Source organism: Phyllobates terribilis, unplaced genomic scaffold (assembly GCF_046119375.1).
Source record: "Phyllobates terribilis strain yellow unplaced genomic scaffold, ASM4611937v1 Scaffold_1__5_contigs__length_1240528914, whole genome shotgun sequence".
Classification (NCBI taxonomy): Eukaryota; Metazoa; Chordata; class Amphibia; order Anura; family Dendrobatidae; genus Phyllobates; species Phyllobates terribilis.
In genome coordinates, this window is record NW_027362761.1 from 337,569,360 (window position 1) to 337,589,454 (window position 20,095).

The window sequence follows — 20,095 nt, forward strand, 5'->3', positions numbered from 1 at the left end:
TCCAACCACCGCAGAGAAGCCTCACCAGCCCACATGGCCCCCAAGGCCGCTCGGAATCCATGACCCGCGGCCTCGTAGATGGACTTCGCCGCTAACTCCGTCCTTCTGTCCAGCGGATCCTGTAGACTCGCCTTCCCTTTAATAGGAAGCAAAGAGGATTTGCTCAGCTGAGACAATGGCACGTCCACTTCAGGAGAGGGGACCCAATTAGCGATTGTCTCCGTGGAGCAGGGATACAGGGCATCAAAAAACCGCATCCCCTGGAAGCGTTTATCCGGACACAGGCGTTCTTTCTCCACCGCCTCGTTAAGTTCATCGTGCGCCGGCAGCGTCGAACGAGCCCGACGCGACTCCTGATACAGCCGGGCTGACTTGCCAGGGCGCCTCGTCACCTCTTCAGACAGCTGTAATGCTTCCCGCATAGCCCCAATAAAAGCGTCCACGCGGCCCGAAAGCGAAGCAGAACGACCCTGCCGATCCTCTTCATCAGAATTGGAGATCTCACCAGCAGAGTCTGTCGGTGATTCCGAAGCCTCCGACGCACTGCGCGGAGGAGACAGCGCCACCACAGGCCTGTGGCGCTTCTTGCCTCGTGACGTCGGTTGGGACTTAGCAGAGACCCAATGACCCAGGAGGTCAGACAGACTGTCAATGGAGCGAGTTAGCGCCTCCACTTTAACATCACTGAGACCCCCGACCAGTGTCGAACCTGACGCCGAAGACCCCGGCGTATCAGATACGCGTGACCGATCCTGAAGCGGACCGGGAGAGGGATCCGCGCCCCCCTGGTCCCTGATCCGACATGCCCCCACACAGTTGCGAGCATCGCGGATAAGGCGGTAATAACCCTTTACAATGGGTACAGGAACCGAGGATGTGTGATTCTGCTATCACAGCCAGTTCCTACAGAAAAAAAACCCAAGCACTGAAGGGTTAAAGCTCCTCCTTAGAGGGAGAAGAGCCACCCCAGCTGCCTGCAGAGCAAAAGTTAACCTAACAGACAATGGTCCAGAAAGGGTTAACTGCCCTGATGAGGCCAGACCCCTCAGAAGGGGTTAATGCTGCTGACCACGCAATACACCTTTGCCTTAAAAGGACAGCGGTGTGCGAGTCCCAGAGCCTCCTCAGCGGGGAAGAAGCAGCGCCGAATATAGCACACCCTGTCTGCCTTAACAGGCCAGCAGGAAGGTGCTCTGCGCTGCAATAGGTGAAAAAAGGGGTCTTCTGCCTTAAAAGGCAGAAGTGACTCACCAGCTGGCCGCGGTGACTGCTCTTTCCACAGTGCTCGGTGTCTGGTGTAGAGAGCGGGGAGCAGGAGGTTGCACGAGGTAATGGCCAGAAGAAGAGGGGGCTGGGTCAGCTCCAGCGCACGCTTTCCTGGCACTTCCTGTCTGAGGCTATGATGACAGGCAGCAGAGAGGCGCGAAGCAACGCCCCCCGCCGCCGCATACTAACGGAGCCCACGCTCCTCCGTCCCTGCTCCCCTGCCATTATACAAAAGCCTGCAGCGGAGATATCCTCCTGCAGGGACAAAAAAAAAACAGTCACCACTTGAAACAGTAACAGCGGCTACTGCCGCAGCCGCTGAAGCACTCAGACCACAGAGAGCACTTACCCAGCTGAGCGTCACAGGGACCCCCAGGGATGTGTGGCGCCGTGGCCCTTTGCTCCCCCCCACGGCGGAGCGCGCAGGGACCCCACAGAAGCGGTGTGCGTCTCCACCAGGAAGCGCCCAGTATCCCCCGGGGCCGGCAGGCTTCTGCGGGGACCTCCTTAGGGGGTACGCAGATCTGACAGGGGAGGGTCAGGGGTCCCAGCAGCGCCGAGACCCCCTGAGACCTCTAGACCACGGGGGGTCCAGGTCTCCGGAGTAAAATAAAAAATTCTTCTGAGGAGCTGCAAAGGCAGCGACTATCCTCTGCGACCTGAAATTTTAGACTGAAGGACATGGGAGTAGGAGGAGCCTAAGCTGGAGGGGCCGGTTGTCACTTTTTCTAATCTGAGGTGAACTATCCTGTGGGGCTCCGCCTACCCACTAGTAATGGATCTGTGTCTCCCTTCCTTCCATTCTGCTGCTGAAACTACTGTTTGGGCGCACAGCAGGGCTCAGAAGGGAAGGAGCAGTTTGACTTTAACGCAAAATTGGCTGGAATCGAGAACGGGCGCCATGTTGGAGAGCCTCTGTTGTGCCTAAAGCGTAGAAATCACCCACAAGTGACCCCATTTTTTTAAACAAGACCCCCTCAAGGAATTTATCTAGATTTGTGGTGAGCACCTTGAGCCCCCAGGGGCTTTATAATTTTATAACGTTGAGCCGTGAAAATAAAAGATCACATTTTCCCACAAAAATGTTATTTTAACCCCAAATTATTCATTTATACAAGGGTAACAGGAGAAAATGGACCATACAATCTGTGCAATTTCTCCTGAGTACACCGATACTACATACGTGGTGGAAATCTACTGTTTTTGGCGCACAGCGGGGATCGAAAAGAAAGGAGCGCTATTTGACTTTTGGAGTGCAAAACTGTCTGGAATAGAGCACGGCCACCATGTCATGTTTGCAGAGGCCCCGATGTGCATAAACTGTGGAAACCCCCACCACAAGTGACCCCATTTTGGAAACTACACCCCTAAAGGAATTTTCGTAGGTGTGGTGTGCACCTTCAACTCACAGGTGCTATACGGAATTTTAAAACATTGGACTGTGAAAATTTAAAAAACATGTTTTTTTCCTCAGAAATGTTGTTTTAGCCACAAATTTTTCATTTTCACAAAGGTAACAGGAGTAAATGGACCCCACAATTTATTCCGCAATGTCTCTTGAGTTTGACAGTGCGCCCTATGTGGTCAAAAACTACTTTTTAGGCACAGTGGTAAGCTCAGAAGATAAGAAGCGCCATATCAAGAGTGCAGATTTGCCAGGAATAGTTTTCAGGTGCCATGTCACTCTGGCAGAGCCTCTGAGGTGTCAGGACAGCAGTACCCACATAAGTGACCCCAATTTAATGAACTACACCTCCTAAAGAATTAATGTAGGGGTGCAGTGATTATGTCGACACCACATTTGTTTCACAAAATTTTATACCATTAAGCGGTGAAGAAAAATAAATTGCATTTTTACCACTATAAAGTTGTTTTAGCCCCAGATTTTACATTTTCACAAGGAGAAATAGGTAAAAATGACCACATAATTTGTTACACAATTTCTTTTGAATGTGGCAATACCCCATATGCGGCTGCACAGTATTGTTTGGCCACACAGCGAGTCTCAGGAGGGAAGGACTGCTATTTGACTCTTGGAGAACAAATTTTAGTAGAATAGTTATATATGCCAGAAAACCAGAATCCCCCTCAATTGAAAGCAATGTGGAAATTACACCCCCTGTGAATTTTGTATAAGGTGTAGTGATGATTTTGACTCCATGGGTATTTTCGAGAAACAAGCAGCAGTGGATGTTTCAAGTGAAAATGCAAATATGCCATTGTAGTGCAGCCCAATACATTGTGCCCAGCTCATACTTCCGTAGTCTCGCACCCAGTAAATTAAGTGGGCTCTTCTCGCTACAGTAATGACAAAGATGTGGATGCTAACTGCGGTTTAGGCATACTGTGGGGCTCAGGAGGAGAGGGCATTTGGGAGCGCAGATTTTGGTGGATTTCTTTTGGTGGAAGCCACGTCACTTTTCCAGAGCCTTTATGCTGCAAGTAATGTGGACACCCCCTTTATTTCTATTAACAGAAGACAAACCTGAGTGGGGACCTGTTTCTTTGTGGGTTGAGTAGAAGCTTTTATTGGTGGCATTTTGGGGTACAGAACATGTTGAATCAAACTTATCCAGTGCTATATGAGGTTGGGCTGGAGAGCCATCAACACACTAGACCATCGGTAATTAATATCTTATCCTTTGGAGTTTGGACACTTGTCAGATTTCTTGTGGAGTGAATTGTGTATATGAGACATTATATGGCATATGGACTTGTGGTATACACAGTGCTGGCCAAAAGTATTTGCACCCCTGCAATTCTGTCAGATAATACTCAGTTTCTTCCTGAAAATAATTGCAATCACAAATTCTTTGGTATTATTATCTTCATTTAATTTGCTTGCAAGGAAAAAACACAAAGAGAATGAAGCAAAAATCAAATCATTGATCATTTCACACAAAACTCCAAAAAAGGGCCAGACAAAAGTATTGGCACCCTCAGCCTAATACTTGGTTGCACAACCTTTAGCCAAAATAACTGCGAACAACCGCTTCCGGTAACCATCAATGAGTTTCTTACAATGCTCTGCTGGAATTGTAGACCATTCTTCTTTGGCAAACTGCTCCAGGTCCCTGATATTTGAAGGGTGCCTTCTCCAAACTGCCATTTTGAGATCTCTCCACAGGTGTTCTATGGGATTCAGGTCTGGACTCATTGCTGGCCACCTTAGAAGTCTCCAGTGCTTTCTCTAAAACCATTTTATAGTGCTTTTGGAAGTGTGTTTTGGGTCATTATCCTGCTGGAAGACCCATGACCTCTGAGGGAGACCCAGCTTTCTCACACTGGGCCCTACATTATGCTGCAAAATTTGTTGGTAGTCTTCAGACTTCATAATGCCATGCACACGGTCAAGCAGTCCAGTGCCAGAGGCAGCAAAGCAACCCCAAAACATCAGGGAACCTCCGCCATGTTTGACTGTAGGGACCGTGTTCTTTTCTTTGAATGCCTCTTTTTTTTTCCTGTACACTCTATGTTGATGTTTTTTCCCAAAAAGCTCTACTTTTGTCTCATCTGACCAGAGAACATTCTTCCAAAACGTTTTAGGCTTTCTCAGGTAAGTTTTGGCAAACTCCAGCCTGGCTTTTTTAGGTATCGGGGTAAGAAGTGGGGTCTTCCTGGGTATCCTACCATACAGTCCCTTTTCATTCAGACGCCGACGGATAGTACGGGTTGACACTGTTGTACCCACGGACTGCAGGGCAGCTTGAACTTGTTTGGATGTTATAATCCAGCAGAGACCAAAAGACTTATTATGAAGATATCAACTAGATATAGCAAATAAGTACATAAAATATAACTTTTATTAATGAAAAGTCTAAAAAGAAATTTATAACATGATGCCCATATGGTGTATCATAAGTAAAAAGATATAAATATCTACGATATGGCTGGACAGAATATCAGGCCCTATTAGGTCCAGCATAAGTAAGAATAATGAAGGTATTCAAGCTATGAAGTCCAAAAAGAGAACCCCACAGATACGCAAAAAAACAAGGTATATCTCACCAAATGCCCATATAGCAATATAGACGGTGATTATACCTATATCTGTGTATACCCATAGACAAAACCAGCCATTATTAAATGGTAAATAAGTATACAATCAAATAGACCTATGAGGGGCCTTCTATTATCATCCAGGCACTCAATCCTCATAAAACATGGAAGTCAGAAGATACCACCGTCATCTGGTGACATTTGCTCTATAGACGTATTTTTAAATCTAGTGACAAAAGACTTGGTTGACCTTGAATACGGTAGAAACGATCGAAGCCATAATCTATCTAAGGGGGAAATGGAATGTTTGCTGAGATTGGAAGGGGACAAAAATATTGTAATAAAACCGTCTGACAAAGGCGGGAATTTAGTCATCATGGATACTGACCATTATCGTGCAATGTGTTTGGACATTTCCCCCTTTTGGACTTCATAGCTTGAATACCTTCATTATTCTTACTTATGCTGGACCTAATAGGGCCTGATATTCTGTCCAGCCATATCGTAGATATTTATATCTTTTTACTTATGATACACCATATGGGCATCATGTTATAAATTTCTTTTTAGACTTTTCATTAATAAAAGTTATATTTTATGTACTTATTTGCTATATCTAGTTGATATCTTCATAATAAGTCTTTTGGTCTCTGCTGGATTATATTTATATTATAGCATGGCAGGCTTTCTCACTGTTGGTATTAATACTGATGAATGGATAGATGAAGCAAAGGAGGTATTCTCAGATAGATTGTTCACTCAAAAAAAATATACTCCCTCTTTCAATTCAGCGTTCAAAGAACTTACAAAACTCTATAAGGATCAAATAGCATCCTGGTGGGAGGTACAGTCTCTTGAAAATTATATTAAGGCGGGTATTGTACCTAGACACCTGCGGATTGCCCTCTCACCTGGATATCGCTATAAGAGTTCTACCTTAATGACTAAGTGGGAAAGGGAAGCCACTGAGAGCTCGATCAGGTTTATGAAGATACTATTGGAAGAAGAAAAATCAACTTTATTCACACTTAATGAGTCTTTGAAAGAGCAGATAGAGGTCACAAAAAAATTTTCCTCAGAGCCAGAATTTATACAGAAGGAATTAAGTTTGCAGAATACGATTGAACGTTTTCAGTTCCATCTAAAAGAGAGAAAACATAAGTTCTTCAGTAAAGATCTGGCAGAATTTAAAGATAATAAGGCCTACACCTTTCCAGTGATTAGAAATACAAGGACCACTGATATTGACCCTTCTTCTTCGGAAACTGAGGTATCGGAAACTGAGGGGAAGGGTAAAAATCACAAAATTAGGGGGAGAGGTAGAGGATTTAATCAGGGGAGGAGCTCCAGTAAGAGATCACCACAGAGGAGCAATTTTTTAGACCTACAATATCCTCTCAGAAGCAGATTCAACAACCCCAACTAGAGCTTCAGATTATTAATCTCTCTAAAAGACAGTTGTTAGAAAACGAAATGTGTGTCCTCAGCAAGGGCCTATCCTTCGTCCCTACTACCGATTTTGATGCTTTTGAAGTGGTTAAGGATTTACATTTGTTTGTTCGTAAATTAAAATGGAAAAAGCACTTTATTAGGGAAGGCAAGAAAAGTAGTAGGGACTTGGGGATTGAAGAAGATCTACTGGAGGACGTAAGACTTCTGTACCACTTGGGAGATTTAAACCCCAATATTGATGGAAAAGGCCCATTTACGGCCTTAAAGAATAGGAGTCAGAAGATACCACCATCATCTGGTGACATTTGCAATGTGGATACTGACCATTATCCAAAAATATTGTAATAAAACCGTCTGACAAAGGCGGGAATTTAGTCATCATGGATACTGACCATTATCGTGCAATGTGTTTGGGGTTACTCGAACAGAAGGAGGGTTATCGGAGACTATCACATAACCCAACTAAGGATTTACATAACAAACTCAGGGAGTTGGTACAGGAAGGTTTCATTAACAAAGTGATTGATAAAAATGAAAAGGACTATCTGGTCCCAGCCTACCCGATCACAGCGACTTTTTATGGTCTTCCTAAAGTCCATAAAGGTCTGGAACCACTAAAAGCAAGACCCATTGTGTCTGGAATTAACAGCCTCACACATAAGGCAGGCACATATATTGATAAAATTCTGAGACCATTTGTGATAGCTTTAAATTCGTATGTGCGTGACACAGCGGACCTCTTGAGGAAACTCGAGGGTGTTGTATTGGAGCAAGACATGATTTTGGGGAGTGTGGATGTAGAAGCCTTATACTCCTCGATCCCCCATGAATTTGGTTTAAGAGCCGTTGACTACTACCTAAGATCAAGGGGTAGACAATTCACTATACATAATGAGTTCACCTTGAAACTCCTTGAATTTTGTCTCAATAACAACGTCTTCACGTTCGATGGGGAATATTTCCACCAGCTCAGGGGCACAGCAATGGGGAGCCCATGTGCTCCCTCTTATGCTAATTTGCTCCTGGGCTGGTGGGAAGAAACCATGGTTTTTAATGAGTGTGACCTAGCCAACGGGGTTGTCATGTGGCTGCGATTTATTGACGATGTTTTTGTGATATGGAACGGAACACCGGATAGTTTCCGTGAATTCGTCGCAAGACTTAATGACAACCCGATTGGTCTACTATTTACATCGGAAGTGAATAGAACAAAATTGGCCTTTTTAGATGTATTGGTTCACAGAGAGGCTAATGGCGAATTAAGGACAGAAACCTATAGAAAACCAACAGCAACTAATACCCTCCTGAGATGGGAAAGCAATCATCCAGTCCCACTCAAGAGAGGTATCCCAAAGGGTCAATTTTTAAGGCTCATGAGGAATTGCTCTGATGTTAATGACTATGAAAGACAAGCTTGGGACTTGAGAAACAGATTTCTAGATAGAGGATACCCTAAAAAGGTTCTGAATCAGGCCTATAGAGAGTCTTTGGTGAGAGAGAGAAGTGAGCTATTGGTTCCAAAAGCCAAACATCAAGAAGAGTCTACAATTAGATTCATAACACGATTCTGTAATAAATCTCAACAGGTCAAACAGATTTTTAAGAAACATTGGGGTATCCTTCGTATGGATGAGGACGTTGGAGATAAATTGGCCTCACAACCACAAATTACCTATCGTAGAGGGAGGTCCCTTAGGGATCGTCTCGTCCATAGTCATTTTATGTCTGAGCGTAGTCCCACATGGTTGGATCGAGGGGTTTCTGGCTGCTATCGGTGTAATAACTGCAAGGCATGTTCTGCCATGACCCAGGGTAATACTTTCAGGAGCTTTGTCAAGGGGAGGGAGTTCAAGATTAGGGAACTCATAAATTGTCGATCGAAGGGAGTGATATACAAAGCGACTTGTATATGCAAATTGGAATATATTGGGAAGACACGAAGGGAGTTTAAGAAAAGGATATTAGAACACTTACGTGATATAAAAAACAAGAAAGATACCCCAATAGCTAATCATGTAAACACTATGCACCAGGGGGATGCCAATGTCATTAAATTTATGGGCATTGAAAAGGTGACACCTTCGATAAGAGGAGGAAACTGGGATTTACGCATTTTACAAAAGGAAACTCGTTGGATCTTTACCCTGGGCACCACTACCCCACTTGGTATGAATGAGATTCTTTCCTTTGCCCCATTCCTTCCAGAATAGGGATAGAATAGGGTTAAGTAGATAGGGAAAGCCACCGTAGAGTGGGGGCGCCATTTGCGCAGGATTTGTAGGGTGCCAACCTCCACGTAGGTAGGGTAAGCAGATTAGTTATCACTATAGTTGTTCATTAGGGCCTCCCCCCCTTTTTCTTCTGTTTCTCTTGAGAGGTCCGCTGTGGCTTTGGTGATTGATTAATATATTATTCTTTGAAACTATTTGTCCCACGGGAACCCCCATGTAACATACCGAAGCATTGCACTTATATGGTCTTTTCTATCTCGATAAAAACCTTTTTAATCCATGATCTATTTGTATAAATTTATGGAGAGAACTGTACGTGTTTACTTAGACAATTAGGCAGTTTTTCTGGTGACTAACAGATAGAGCCTTCTTACACATTATTATTATTTGGGGTATTTGTTTTGATAGAGATGTGGACAACGGAGGGTGGCCTTTTCCCGCTGTTGAAAATCCTTTATCCCACTTAATATGATTGCTGGATCGCATGGGGGAGGAACCTGTGGGTTCCAGCATGGCGTGAGGCGGCACCACGTATTGGTAAGGTGATGCGTGTTTCCTAGCAGCACGCTTGCGTTCCATATCCATGGGAACGCGTGACGTTGACTTCCGGTAACGGGGTATTCTGGGACCGGAAGTGCGTTCCATGCCCATGGTAACGCGTGATGTTTACTTCCGGCAGTGTGGTATTCTGGGACCGGAAACACGTCACGGTCAGCGCGGTAATTATGAAGGAGCGCGGCTTAACGCACGCATATAAAGCAGGGCATAATGTGTACCCACTTGAGGCATTAGAATATGATTAAGGAACCAATGCAGGAATGAGGAACGATATACCCTTAATGAAGAGGAACTATATACCCCTGATGAAGAATTGAAACGCGTCGGGATGTTCCGTGGATAAACTGATCACCTATAATGTAAAGGGGGAGCAGACATAAAAAGACCCCGGGTGAGATGTTTCCATGTTCTATGAGGATTTAAATGCCTGGATGGTAATAGAAGGCTCCTCATAGTTCTATTTCTGTATACATACCTACCATTTAATAATGGCTTGTTATGTCTATGGGTATATGCAGATATAGGTATGATCACCGTATATATTGCTATATGGGTATTTGGTGAGGTATACCTCGGCTTGGAATGTTCCATGGATTAACTCATCACCTGGAATGTAAAGGGGGAGCAGATATATATAAAAAGACCCCGGGTGAGATGTTTCCATGTTTTATGAGGATTGAGTGCCTGGATGATAATAGAAGGCCCCTCATAGCTCTATTTGATTGTATACTTATTTACCATTTAATAATGGCTGGTTTTGTCTATGGGTATACACAGATATAGGTATAATCACCGTCTATATTGCTATATGGGCATTTGGTGAGATATACCTTGTTTTTTTGCGTATCTGTGGGGTTCTCTTTTTGGACTTCATAGCTTGAATACCTTCATTATTCTTACTTATGCTGGACCTAATAGGGCCTGATATTCTGTCCAGCCATATCGTAGATATTTATATCTTTTTACTTATGATACACCATATGGGCATCATGTTATAAATTTCTTTTTAGACTTTTCATTAATAAAAGTTATATTTTATGTACTTATTTGCTATATCTAGTTGTTTGGATGTTAGTCGAGGTTCTTTATCCACCATCCGCACAATCTTGCGTTGAAATCTCTCGTCAATTTTTCTTTTCCGTCCACATCTAGGGAGGTTAGCCACAGTGCCATGGGCTTTAAACTTCTTGATGACACTGCGCACAGAAGACACAGGAACATTCAGGTCTTTGGAGATGGACTTGTAGCCTTGAGATTGCTCATGCTTCGTCACAATTTGGTTTCTCAAGTCCTCGGACAGTTCTTTCATCTTCTTTCTTTTCTCCATGCTCAATGTGGTACACACAAGGACACAGGACAGAGGTTGAGTCAACTTTAATCCATGTTAACTGGCTGCAAGTGTGATTTAGTTATTGCCAACACCTGTTAGGTGCCACAGGTAAGTTACAGGTGCTGTTAATTACACGAATTAGAGAAGCATCACATGATTTTTCAAAGGGTGCCAATACTTTTATCCACCCCCTTTTTTAGGCTTGGTGTGGAATTATATCCAATTTGGCTTTAGGACAATTATTTTTGTGTTTTTTTCATTGAAGACAAATTAAATGAAGAGAATAATACCAAAGAATTTGTGATTGCAATCATTTTCAGGAAGAAACTGAGTATTATCTGACAGAATTGCAGGGGTGCCAATACTTTTGGCCAGCACTGTATACCTGATGTTACTGCACATACTCTAACCTAGTGGGTGACTGTACTGGAAATATAGTCGGTGATATTATGTGATATTGCCATCATAGAACTTGTGAGTTATACTATTTAAATATATTATCGACCTCCAGAAATACAGTATAGACCAAAAGTTTGTTAAACTGGATCATCGCGATATACATGACTATATATATGTGGATATGTACAGTACAGACCAAAAGTTTGGACACACCTTCTCATTTAAAGATTTTTCTGTATTTTCATGACTATGAAAATTCTACATTCACACTGAAGGCATCAAAACTATGAATTAATACATGTGGAATTATATACTTAACAAAAAAGTGTGAAACAACTGAAAATAGGTCTTATATTCTAGGTTCTTCAAAGTCGCCACCTTTTGCTTTGATGACTGCTTTGCACACTCTTGGCATTCTCTTGATGAGCTTCAAGAGGTAGTCACCGTAAATGGTCTTCCAACAATCTTGAAGGAGTTCCCAGAGATGCTTAGCACTTGTTGGCCCTTTTGCCTTCACTCTGCGGTCCAGCTCACCCCAAACCATGTCGATTGGGTTCAGGTCTGGTGACTGTGGAGGCCAGGTCATCTGGCGTAGCACCCCATCACTCTCCTTCTTGGTCAAATAGCCCTTACACAGCCTGGAGGTGTGTTTGGGGTCATTGTCCTGTTGAAAAATAAATGATGGTCCAACTAAACGCAAACCGAATGGAATAGCATGCCGCTGCAAGATGCTGTGGTAGCCATGCTGGTTCAGTATGCCTTCAATTTTGAATAAATCCCCAACAGTGTCACCAGCGAAGCACCCCCACACCATCACAACTCCTCCTCCATGATTCACGGTGGGAACCAGGCATGTAGAGTCCATACGTTCACCTTTTTTGCGTCGCACAAAGACACAGTGGTTGGAACCAAAGATCTCAAATTTGGACTCATCAGACCAAAGCACAGATTTCCACTGGTTTAATGTCCATTCCTTGTGTTCTTTAGCCCAAACAAGTCTCTTCTGCTTGTTGCCTGTCCTTAGTAGTGGTTTCCTAGCAGCTATTTTACCATGAAGGCCTGCTGCACAAAGTCTCCGCTTAACAGTTGTTGTAGAGATGTGTCTGCTGCTAGAACTCTGTGTGGCATTGACCTGGTCTCTAATCTGAGCTGCTGTTAACCTGCGATTTCTGAGGCTGGTGACTCAAGATTAAACTTATCCTCAGAAGCAGAGGTGACTCTTGGTCTCCCTTTCCTGGGCGGTCCACATGTGAGCCAGTTTCTTTGTAGCGCTTGATGGTTTTTGCAACTCCACTTGGGGACACTTTCAAAGTTTGCCCAATTTTTCAGACTGACTGACCTTCATTTCTTAAAGTAATGATGGCCACTCGTTTTTCTTTACTTAGCTGCTTTTTTCTTGCCATAATACAAATTCTAACAGTCTATTCAGTAGGACTATCAGCTGTGTATCCACCTGACTTCTGCACAACACAACCGATTGTCCCAACCCCATTTATAAGGCAAGAAATCCCACTTATTAAACCTGACAGGGCACACCTGTGAAGTGAAAACCATTTCCGGTGACTACCTCTTGAAGCTGATCAAGAGAATGCCAAGAGTGTGCAAAGCAGTCATCAAAGCAAAAGGTGGCTACTTTGAAGAACCTAGAATATAAGATGCATTTTCAGTTGTTTCACACTTTTTTGTTAAGTATATAATTCCACATGTATTAATTCATAGTTTTGATGCCTTCAGTGTGAATGTACAATTTTCAAAGTCATGAAAATACGGAAAAATCTTTAAATGAGGTGTGTCCAAACTTTTGGTCTGTACTGTACATATCCACATATATATAGTCATGTATATCGCGATGATCCAGTTTAACTATACATTACAGCTGTAAGGCTGTGTGCCCACGTAGCGTTTTACAAGCGTTTTTGATGCGGAATTTCCGCAGCGGAAACGCTTGTAAAATGCTTGGTAACCCGCACCCCATGATCCCCAATGGGTTTCCGCAACTTCTATGCACATGCTGCGGATTTTTCCGCAGCGTTTATGCCGCGTTCAAAAATCCGCAGCATGTCATTTAATTTTGCGTTTCCGCAAGCGGAATTGCCTTTGTCCAATGCATAAAAAACGCAAGGCAATTCCGCATGTGGAAAACGCGTGATAAACGCGCGAAAAAAGCGCGATAAACGCGTGCGGAATTCCGCATGCGTTTTTCCGGGAGAGGACTTGCATTTATGCAGCAGAAATTTTCTGCTTCATAAATGCAACGTGGGCACATAGCCTAACTCTCCACACTGAATGTACTTTTCTTTTTGGTCTTGTGTATGAGGGGTGACACTCCTAGCCTTAAAACTGGGTTTCTGCGCTGGTACGTTATGATTTTTTCCTGTTGTACATGTCAGTATTTGTTGTGAATACAGTTGTGAAGGAAGGAGCCAACAGCTCCTCTTTCCGCCATTCAGCGGGGTATATAATTGTGGAGTAAGGAGCCTCTGGCTCCTCCTTCCCCCTTTCAGTGGTGTCTATAGTTGTAGAGGAAGAGGCCGCCGGAGCCTCTTTCTGTCATTCAGCGTACGCAACTGAGACAGCAAACGCAATGTCACTACTTTGCCTCTGCCATGCAGAGCCTCAGTGCACACAGCAAAAACCAAAGCAGTGCGCCGGGTGAACAAGAGCAAGGGTTTTTTTCTCAGTATCTGTGAACGTGTGTGGCCTTCTAATGTATATAGGGAGGAATGTGTGGGATCATACTGTTTATAGGGAGGGCCACTTGTTTTCATACAGTAGGAAGGCTGTGAGGACAATCATACTGCATGTGAAACATGATACTGTGTCTAAGGGAGTGCTGTGAGGACCATCATACCGTGTTTGGCGAGCTGTGAGGACAGCTATACAATGTGTGGGCAGGGCTGTGAGGGCTGTCATACCGTGAGTGGGAAGGGCTATAAGAAGATCATACCGTATGGGAGAGCTGTTGATCAAGTTACAAGGGAATAACAGGAGCATATGTTTTATACACTAAAAAATAGTAAATTCTATGGTTTTGATTAGCTGCTACAGTTAAGAATACATGTTACAAAGCTCTATCATTACATGTATTAGCAGTAGCAGCGAGTCAGTATACTTAATTCTGCTCAATACCAAGTGATACAATTATTATGAAATTAATAAGAATATTAATAAATTAATAGTAATAATAATTAATATTAGCAGAATTAATTTCAGTCTATTGGTTCGGCCCTCCGCAACAGTCTCTTAAGTTGCCCCTTGGGAAAATTAACTGCCCACCCCTGCTGTATGGAATAGCCCAGCAAATACACTATTCAGTTGAATCCAATAACTGCAGTGTATACTGCACACTGTCTTTATGCAATGTGACCTAATGTGCGAAGGCTTACATAAAATATATATGTAGGGAGCTTTTCCAGGTGTATAAATTAAGGTAATAATGCAGGATGACAAGAATTCTGTAAAAAAAAATATATGTATATTATTATTTTTTAAAAATACAATAACCTTGGGTGGTTGAGAGTCCTGGACCTGTGCTCTTCCACGTGCCCTTGCTCTGGCTCTTCCAGTCATGATTTAATCCTGCAAAAAATAAACACAGGTAATAAAAAGTGCACAAAATATTTAACCTTCTCAAATATAGTAAAACGTGGAAGTTATATTTGAATTTATATTACTGAAGAGTAACCACATTTTGCAGACTATAAGATGCACCGGACCATAAGACGCACGCCTCCTGAAGCAGCAACCCTGCCACCTGTGACACCGCTCCTCCACAGCAGTTAGACCTCCCCCATCCCCGGTAAGCTACATTCAGATAAAATGCACCCAGATTTTAAAAGGTGCGTCTTATAATCTGAATAATACAGTATATATTTTTTTTCCCCAAAAGGACTCATAGGTGCTCTTATTTACAGTTTCAACAGGGTAATTGTGCAAGTATTCAAAATTTTTCAGTGTATTTGTATCATCAGACAGTGGTAAATTGGGTGTATCCATCCATTTCTTCAATACCATTTTAATTGTTTTCTCTTACATTTTGTACACCTAAAAATGATAATTGCAAAATATTTGTTAATCATCAGAAGTTTATATGGATTTGCTCTTTTCTCCAAACACCCACTTTGTTGTAAAATAACAAAATTCACTTTAGTTACCCTCAGGGCTAGGTCCCCGACACTGCCCTGTTCTGTTGATTGACATTGACATGACATTAGTATTGCAGACAAGAACAGAAACCGAAGCAGCAACGGAGATCCGACACTGTATCCAAGGAGGGCAAGTAAAGCAGTTTCTTTCTTTTTTCTCCCTTTTATATATTACCCTTTTAACACCTTTCTGACATGGTAATTTCCATTTTTGCGCTTTAGGCTGTGTGCCCACGATGCGTTTTTTAAGCGTTTCCGCAGCGGCAAAAACGCTGCAGAAACGCTTAAAAAACGCATGGCAGAAGGCCTGCCATGTCCCCCAATGATAATCCGTATGTGCTGTGCACATGCTGCGGAAATTTCCGCTGCGGATTATCATTGCGGAAAAAAACGCAGCACTACCAATTATTTTGCGGAAGTGCTGCGTTTTCGCCGCCATTTACTTGCATTAGAACGCGCCAATTCCTCAAGACTGCATCTGTACTTGCGTAATTGGCGCGTTCTAATGTGCGGATGGTACCCGGGTGTGGAGGAGAGGAGAGTCTCATCCACACTCAGGTACCATTAAAAGCTGTAAAAAAAGAATAAAATAAAAAATAAAAATTATATTCACCTTCCGACGGCCCCCGGACTCCTTCTCTCTGCTTGCCGAGAGATCGCGCAGGACTGAAGGACCTGCGGTGACGTCACAGTCATGTGACGGCAGGTCTTTTGAGTACAGCGTACCGCGATCTGCCGGCAGCCAGGACAGGAGCGCAGCAAGACAGCAGGGGCCATTGGAAGGTAAGTATAGGTTTATTTTTTATTTTTGCATGGATTTATATAGTGTGTCAAGCACTTTCCAAGTGATGCTAAAATCGCTTGGAAAATGCTTGTCAACCCGCATGCGGAAATGCAAGTGTAGAACGTTTCATTTCCGCATGTCCCTGGCAGGAAAACGCATGTACAATCCGCATGCGTTTTTTTCTGCCAGGGAGATGCAGAAACGCTCAGGAAAAAATCCTGAGCATTTCTGCATCGTGGGCACATAGCCTTAGGGTATGTGCACACGATGCAGAAATGAAGCAGAAAATTTCTGCATCATTTCTGCATCTCCCTGGCAGAAAAAACGCATGCAGATTGTGCATGCGTTTTTCCTGCAGAATACATGCGGATCCACATGCAGATTCACATGCGTTTCCGCATGCAGATTGACAAGCGCTTTCCAGGCGATGTTAGCATCACCTGGAAAGTGCTTGATAACTAGGTCACACTATATAAATCCATGCAACCGGCATGGATTTATACAGTGTGAACCGAGAGCGTGTATATACTTACCTCCGATGGCCCGCGCTGTCCTGCTCAATCTGTTCTCCCGGCTGCCGGCAACTTTGAATTGAAAGACCTGCCGACGTCAGCGTCACGTGACCCGTCACATGACTCTGACGTCACCGCAGGTCCTACAACTCACTGCAAAGTGCCGGGAACCAAGCGGGAGCGCTGTGCGGGCCGACAGAAGGTAAGAATACATTATTTTTTATTTTATTCTTCTTTTTACAGCTTTTTTAATGGTACCTGGGTGTGGATGAGACTCTCCTCTCCTCCACACCCGGGTACCATCCGCACATTAGAACGCACCAATTACGCAAGTACAGATGCTGTCTTGCGGAATTGGCGCGTTCTAATGCAAGTCAATGGCGGCGAAATCGCCGCGTTTCCGCAAAATTAATTGACATGCTGCGGATTTTTGACCGCAGCGTTAACGCTGCGGAAAAATCCGCATCATGGGCACAGCACATGCGGATTTCCATTGGGGAACATTGCTTCCCTTCTACCATGCGTTTTTCATGCGTTTCCGCGGCGTTTACGCAACTGCAAAAACGCCGCGGAAACGCATGAAATACGCATCGTGTGAACACAGCCTTAGTGTTTTCTTCCCTTCTTCCAGCAACCATAACTTTTTATTTTTCTGTCTACAAAGCCATAAGGGCTTGTTTTTTTGCAAGACAAGTTGTAGCTTTGTATGACACCATTTATTTTACCATTCACTGCACTGGAGAACAGGAAAAAATATTCCAAGAAATGAAACTGCACAAAAAGCCGTGACTATATTATGGTGTTTTTCTTTTTATTGCGCAGGAAAAATTAATTGGCAGTATGATTCTCTAGGTCAGTACAATTACGGCAATGCCAAGCTTCTAATAGTTTTTTTGCTTAACCCCTTACTTACCGGGGACGTATTAGTACGCATATTTGCGTGCCCCGGGTTCAGTGAGGGCTGCTGCGCTGAGCCCTTACTGAACGGAGCACATGTCAGCTGATTCTTACAGCTGACTTGTGCCCGCAACAGCTGCGGGTGGAATCGCGATCCACCCGCGGCTATTAACATGTTAAATGCCGCTGTCAATCTCCGACAGCAGCATTTAACGTGCGCTTCCGGGTAGCGCGTCACAAGCCCCGCCCACCGGCGACCCCGTCACGTGATCGCGGGTCGCCGATGGGCGTGCATGACAACCCAGGGTCTGCAGCAGACGCCTGTGGTTGTCATGATCTTGTCGCTATGAGCGCCACCTAGTGGTCGGCGCTCATAGCACAGGACCATTTCTGCTGCATGCAGGGGACCTGCTCGTCCCCTGTATGTAGCAGAGGCGATCGGATAGTTGCTGCTTCTAGTCTCTTATGGAGACTATAGAAGCATGCAAAAAGTAAAAAAAAAGTTTTTAAAAATATAAAAAAAAATAAAATAATATAAAAGTTTAAATCACCCCCCTTTCGCCCCATTCAAAATAAAATATATATAAAAAAAAAAAAACACATACACATATTTGGTATCGCCGCGTTCAGAATCGCCCGATCTATCAATATAAAAAAAGAATTAATCCGATCGGTAAACGGCGTAACGAGAAAAAAATTCTAAACGCCAGAATTACGTATTTTGGTCGCCGCAAAATTGCAATAAAATGCAATAACGGGCGATCAAAACATCGGATCTACCCCAAATGTTATCAATAAAAACGTTTGCCCGGTGCGCAAAAAATAAGCCATCAACCAGCCCCAGATCACGAAAAATGGAGACGCTACGGGTCTTAGAAAATGGCGCTATTTTTTTATTTTTTACCAAATTTTGGAATTTTTTTTCACCACTTAAATATAAAAGAACCTATACATGTTTGGTGTCTATGAACTCGTAATGACCTGTAGAATAAGAAGGGCAGGTCAGTTTTAGCATTCAGTGAACGTGGTAAAAAAAATAAACAAAAAACAACTGTGGTATTGCACTTTTTTTGCAATTTTACCGCACTTGGAATTTTTTTCCCGTTTTACCGTACAGGATATGGTAAAACTAGTAATGGCATTGAAAAGTACAACTCGTCCCGCAAAAAATAAGCCCTCACATGGCCATATTGACCAAAAAATAAAAACGCTATGGCTCTGGGAACAAGGGGAGCAAAAACGAAAATGCAAAAATGGGAAAATGCTCCGGGGCTTAAGGGGTTAAAGGGAAGGTGCCGCGATTTTTTAATTTTGTATGAATAAACATTAATTATATAATCAATTATTTTTTAATACAAAATTAAATGTAATGCTTCAAATGGAAACTGTCACCCTCGGGACTTATCTGACCTCTAATATGGGCATACAGGTGATAGAAATGTGAATCTATACTTACCTGTATGCCTCATATTAGAGGTCTGTTTGCTGTGAAATGGCTTTTTATTCAGTGAGGATTCCGATGCTTGCAGGCAGGGGAAGAAATCCCCGCCTATTGTGTTAACTGAAATATTTCCCCCCCTCCCCTGCCCTGTGACGTGCAGTCGCCGCGAGCCAGATCCCGTGCCTGCGCACATTGCATTTTACGAAAGGCACAGTTGTACTTGCAGTCACTGTGACTTCCCAATGAATGCAGAAGAGGAAAAGCGAACGGTAGATGCTGAGCTGTGACGAGCAGGGAAACCCTGCCCACAGCCCATCAAACAGCGGGGAGCGCGTCACTTTGTCACCCCCAACTTGACATATCAGCGGATGCCAGAGGAGGCTGCAGCCGGGGGTCACGTGATGCCTGTGAGCGGTCAGCGATAGCGCCGCTCACAGGCAATATTGACAGTGCAAGCTATTTGCTAAAAGTCTTATTTCCACTGTTTACATCCATGGGAAGCATGTTCTATAGTACTGGACAACTTCTTTAATGTAAAGGGTGCCAATACCTGGGACACAGCATACTTAAGGTTTTTCTATTTTTCCCTCCCATTGTTTTTGGTTTTAAATTATTGTTTATCATTTGCTCTTTTGTATTTAACACGAGTGCTCTATACAAAAAAACAGTTTCACTTGATTAATTTTTTTCAGGAGATATTCCACATTATGTACTTAAACTTCATGGGTGCCAATAACGATGAGCAGAACTGTGTATGTTCGAACCCTTCCCATTGTATGGTAACATGATTAAGGGTTTCACTACCTGAAACTAGTATTTTTTATCTATTAACATAGCGTTTTAAATTCACCGACTGGAGTGTTTTCTATTCACACAAATAAAGAAGTGTTTTTTTGGCATTTTTGAGGACATGGATTTTTCTTTCTTTGTAATCATTCACATCCAAATAAATTTTACTATATTTACTCGGCCCACAAAAAAATAAGCCATGACATGACTCTTGTCGGCAGAAATCTGTAAAAATTATAGCTCTCAAAACACGGCGATGCACAATAAAAACCGTCTTTTAATGTGTGATAGC

At 43.3% G+C, this 20,095-nt stretch overlaps 1 protein-coding gene across 1 annotated transcript in view; it reads right to left on the reverse strand.

The window, feature by feature from the left end:
• PIWIL1 (piwi like RNA-mediated gene silencing 1) overlaps nt 1–20,095 on the reverse strand; it is a 462,439-nt gene that overhangs the window by 418,488 nt on the left and 23,856 nt on the right. Inside the window, exon 2 of the mRNA XM_073676134.1 lies at nt 14,740–14,814. Within this exon, the coding sequence (XP_073532235.1) occupies nt 14,740–14,805 (66 nt within the window). The 5' untranslated portion in view covers nt 14,806–14,814. The remainder of the gene's footprint in view (nt 1–14,739; nt 14,815–20,095) is intronic.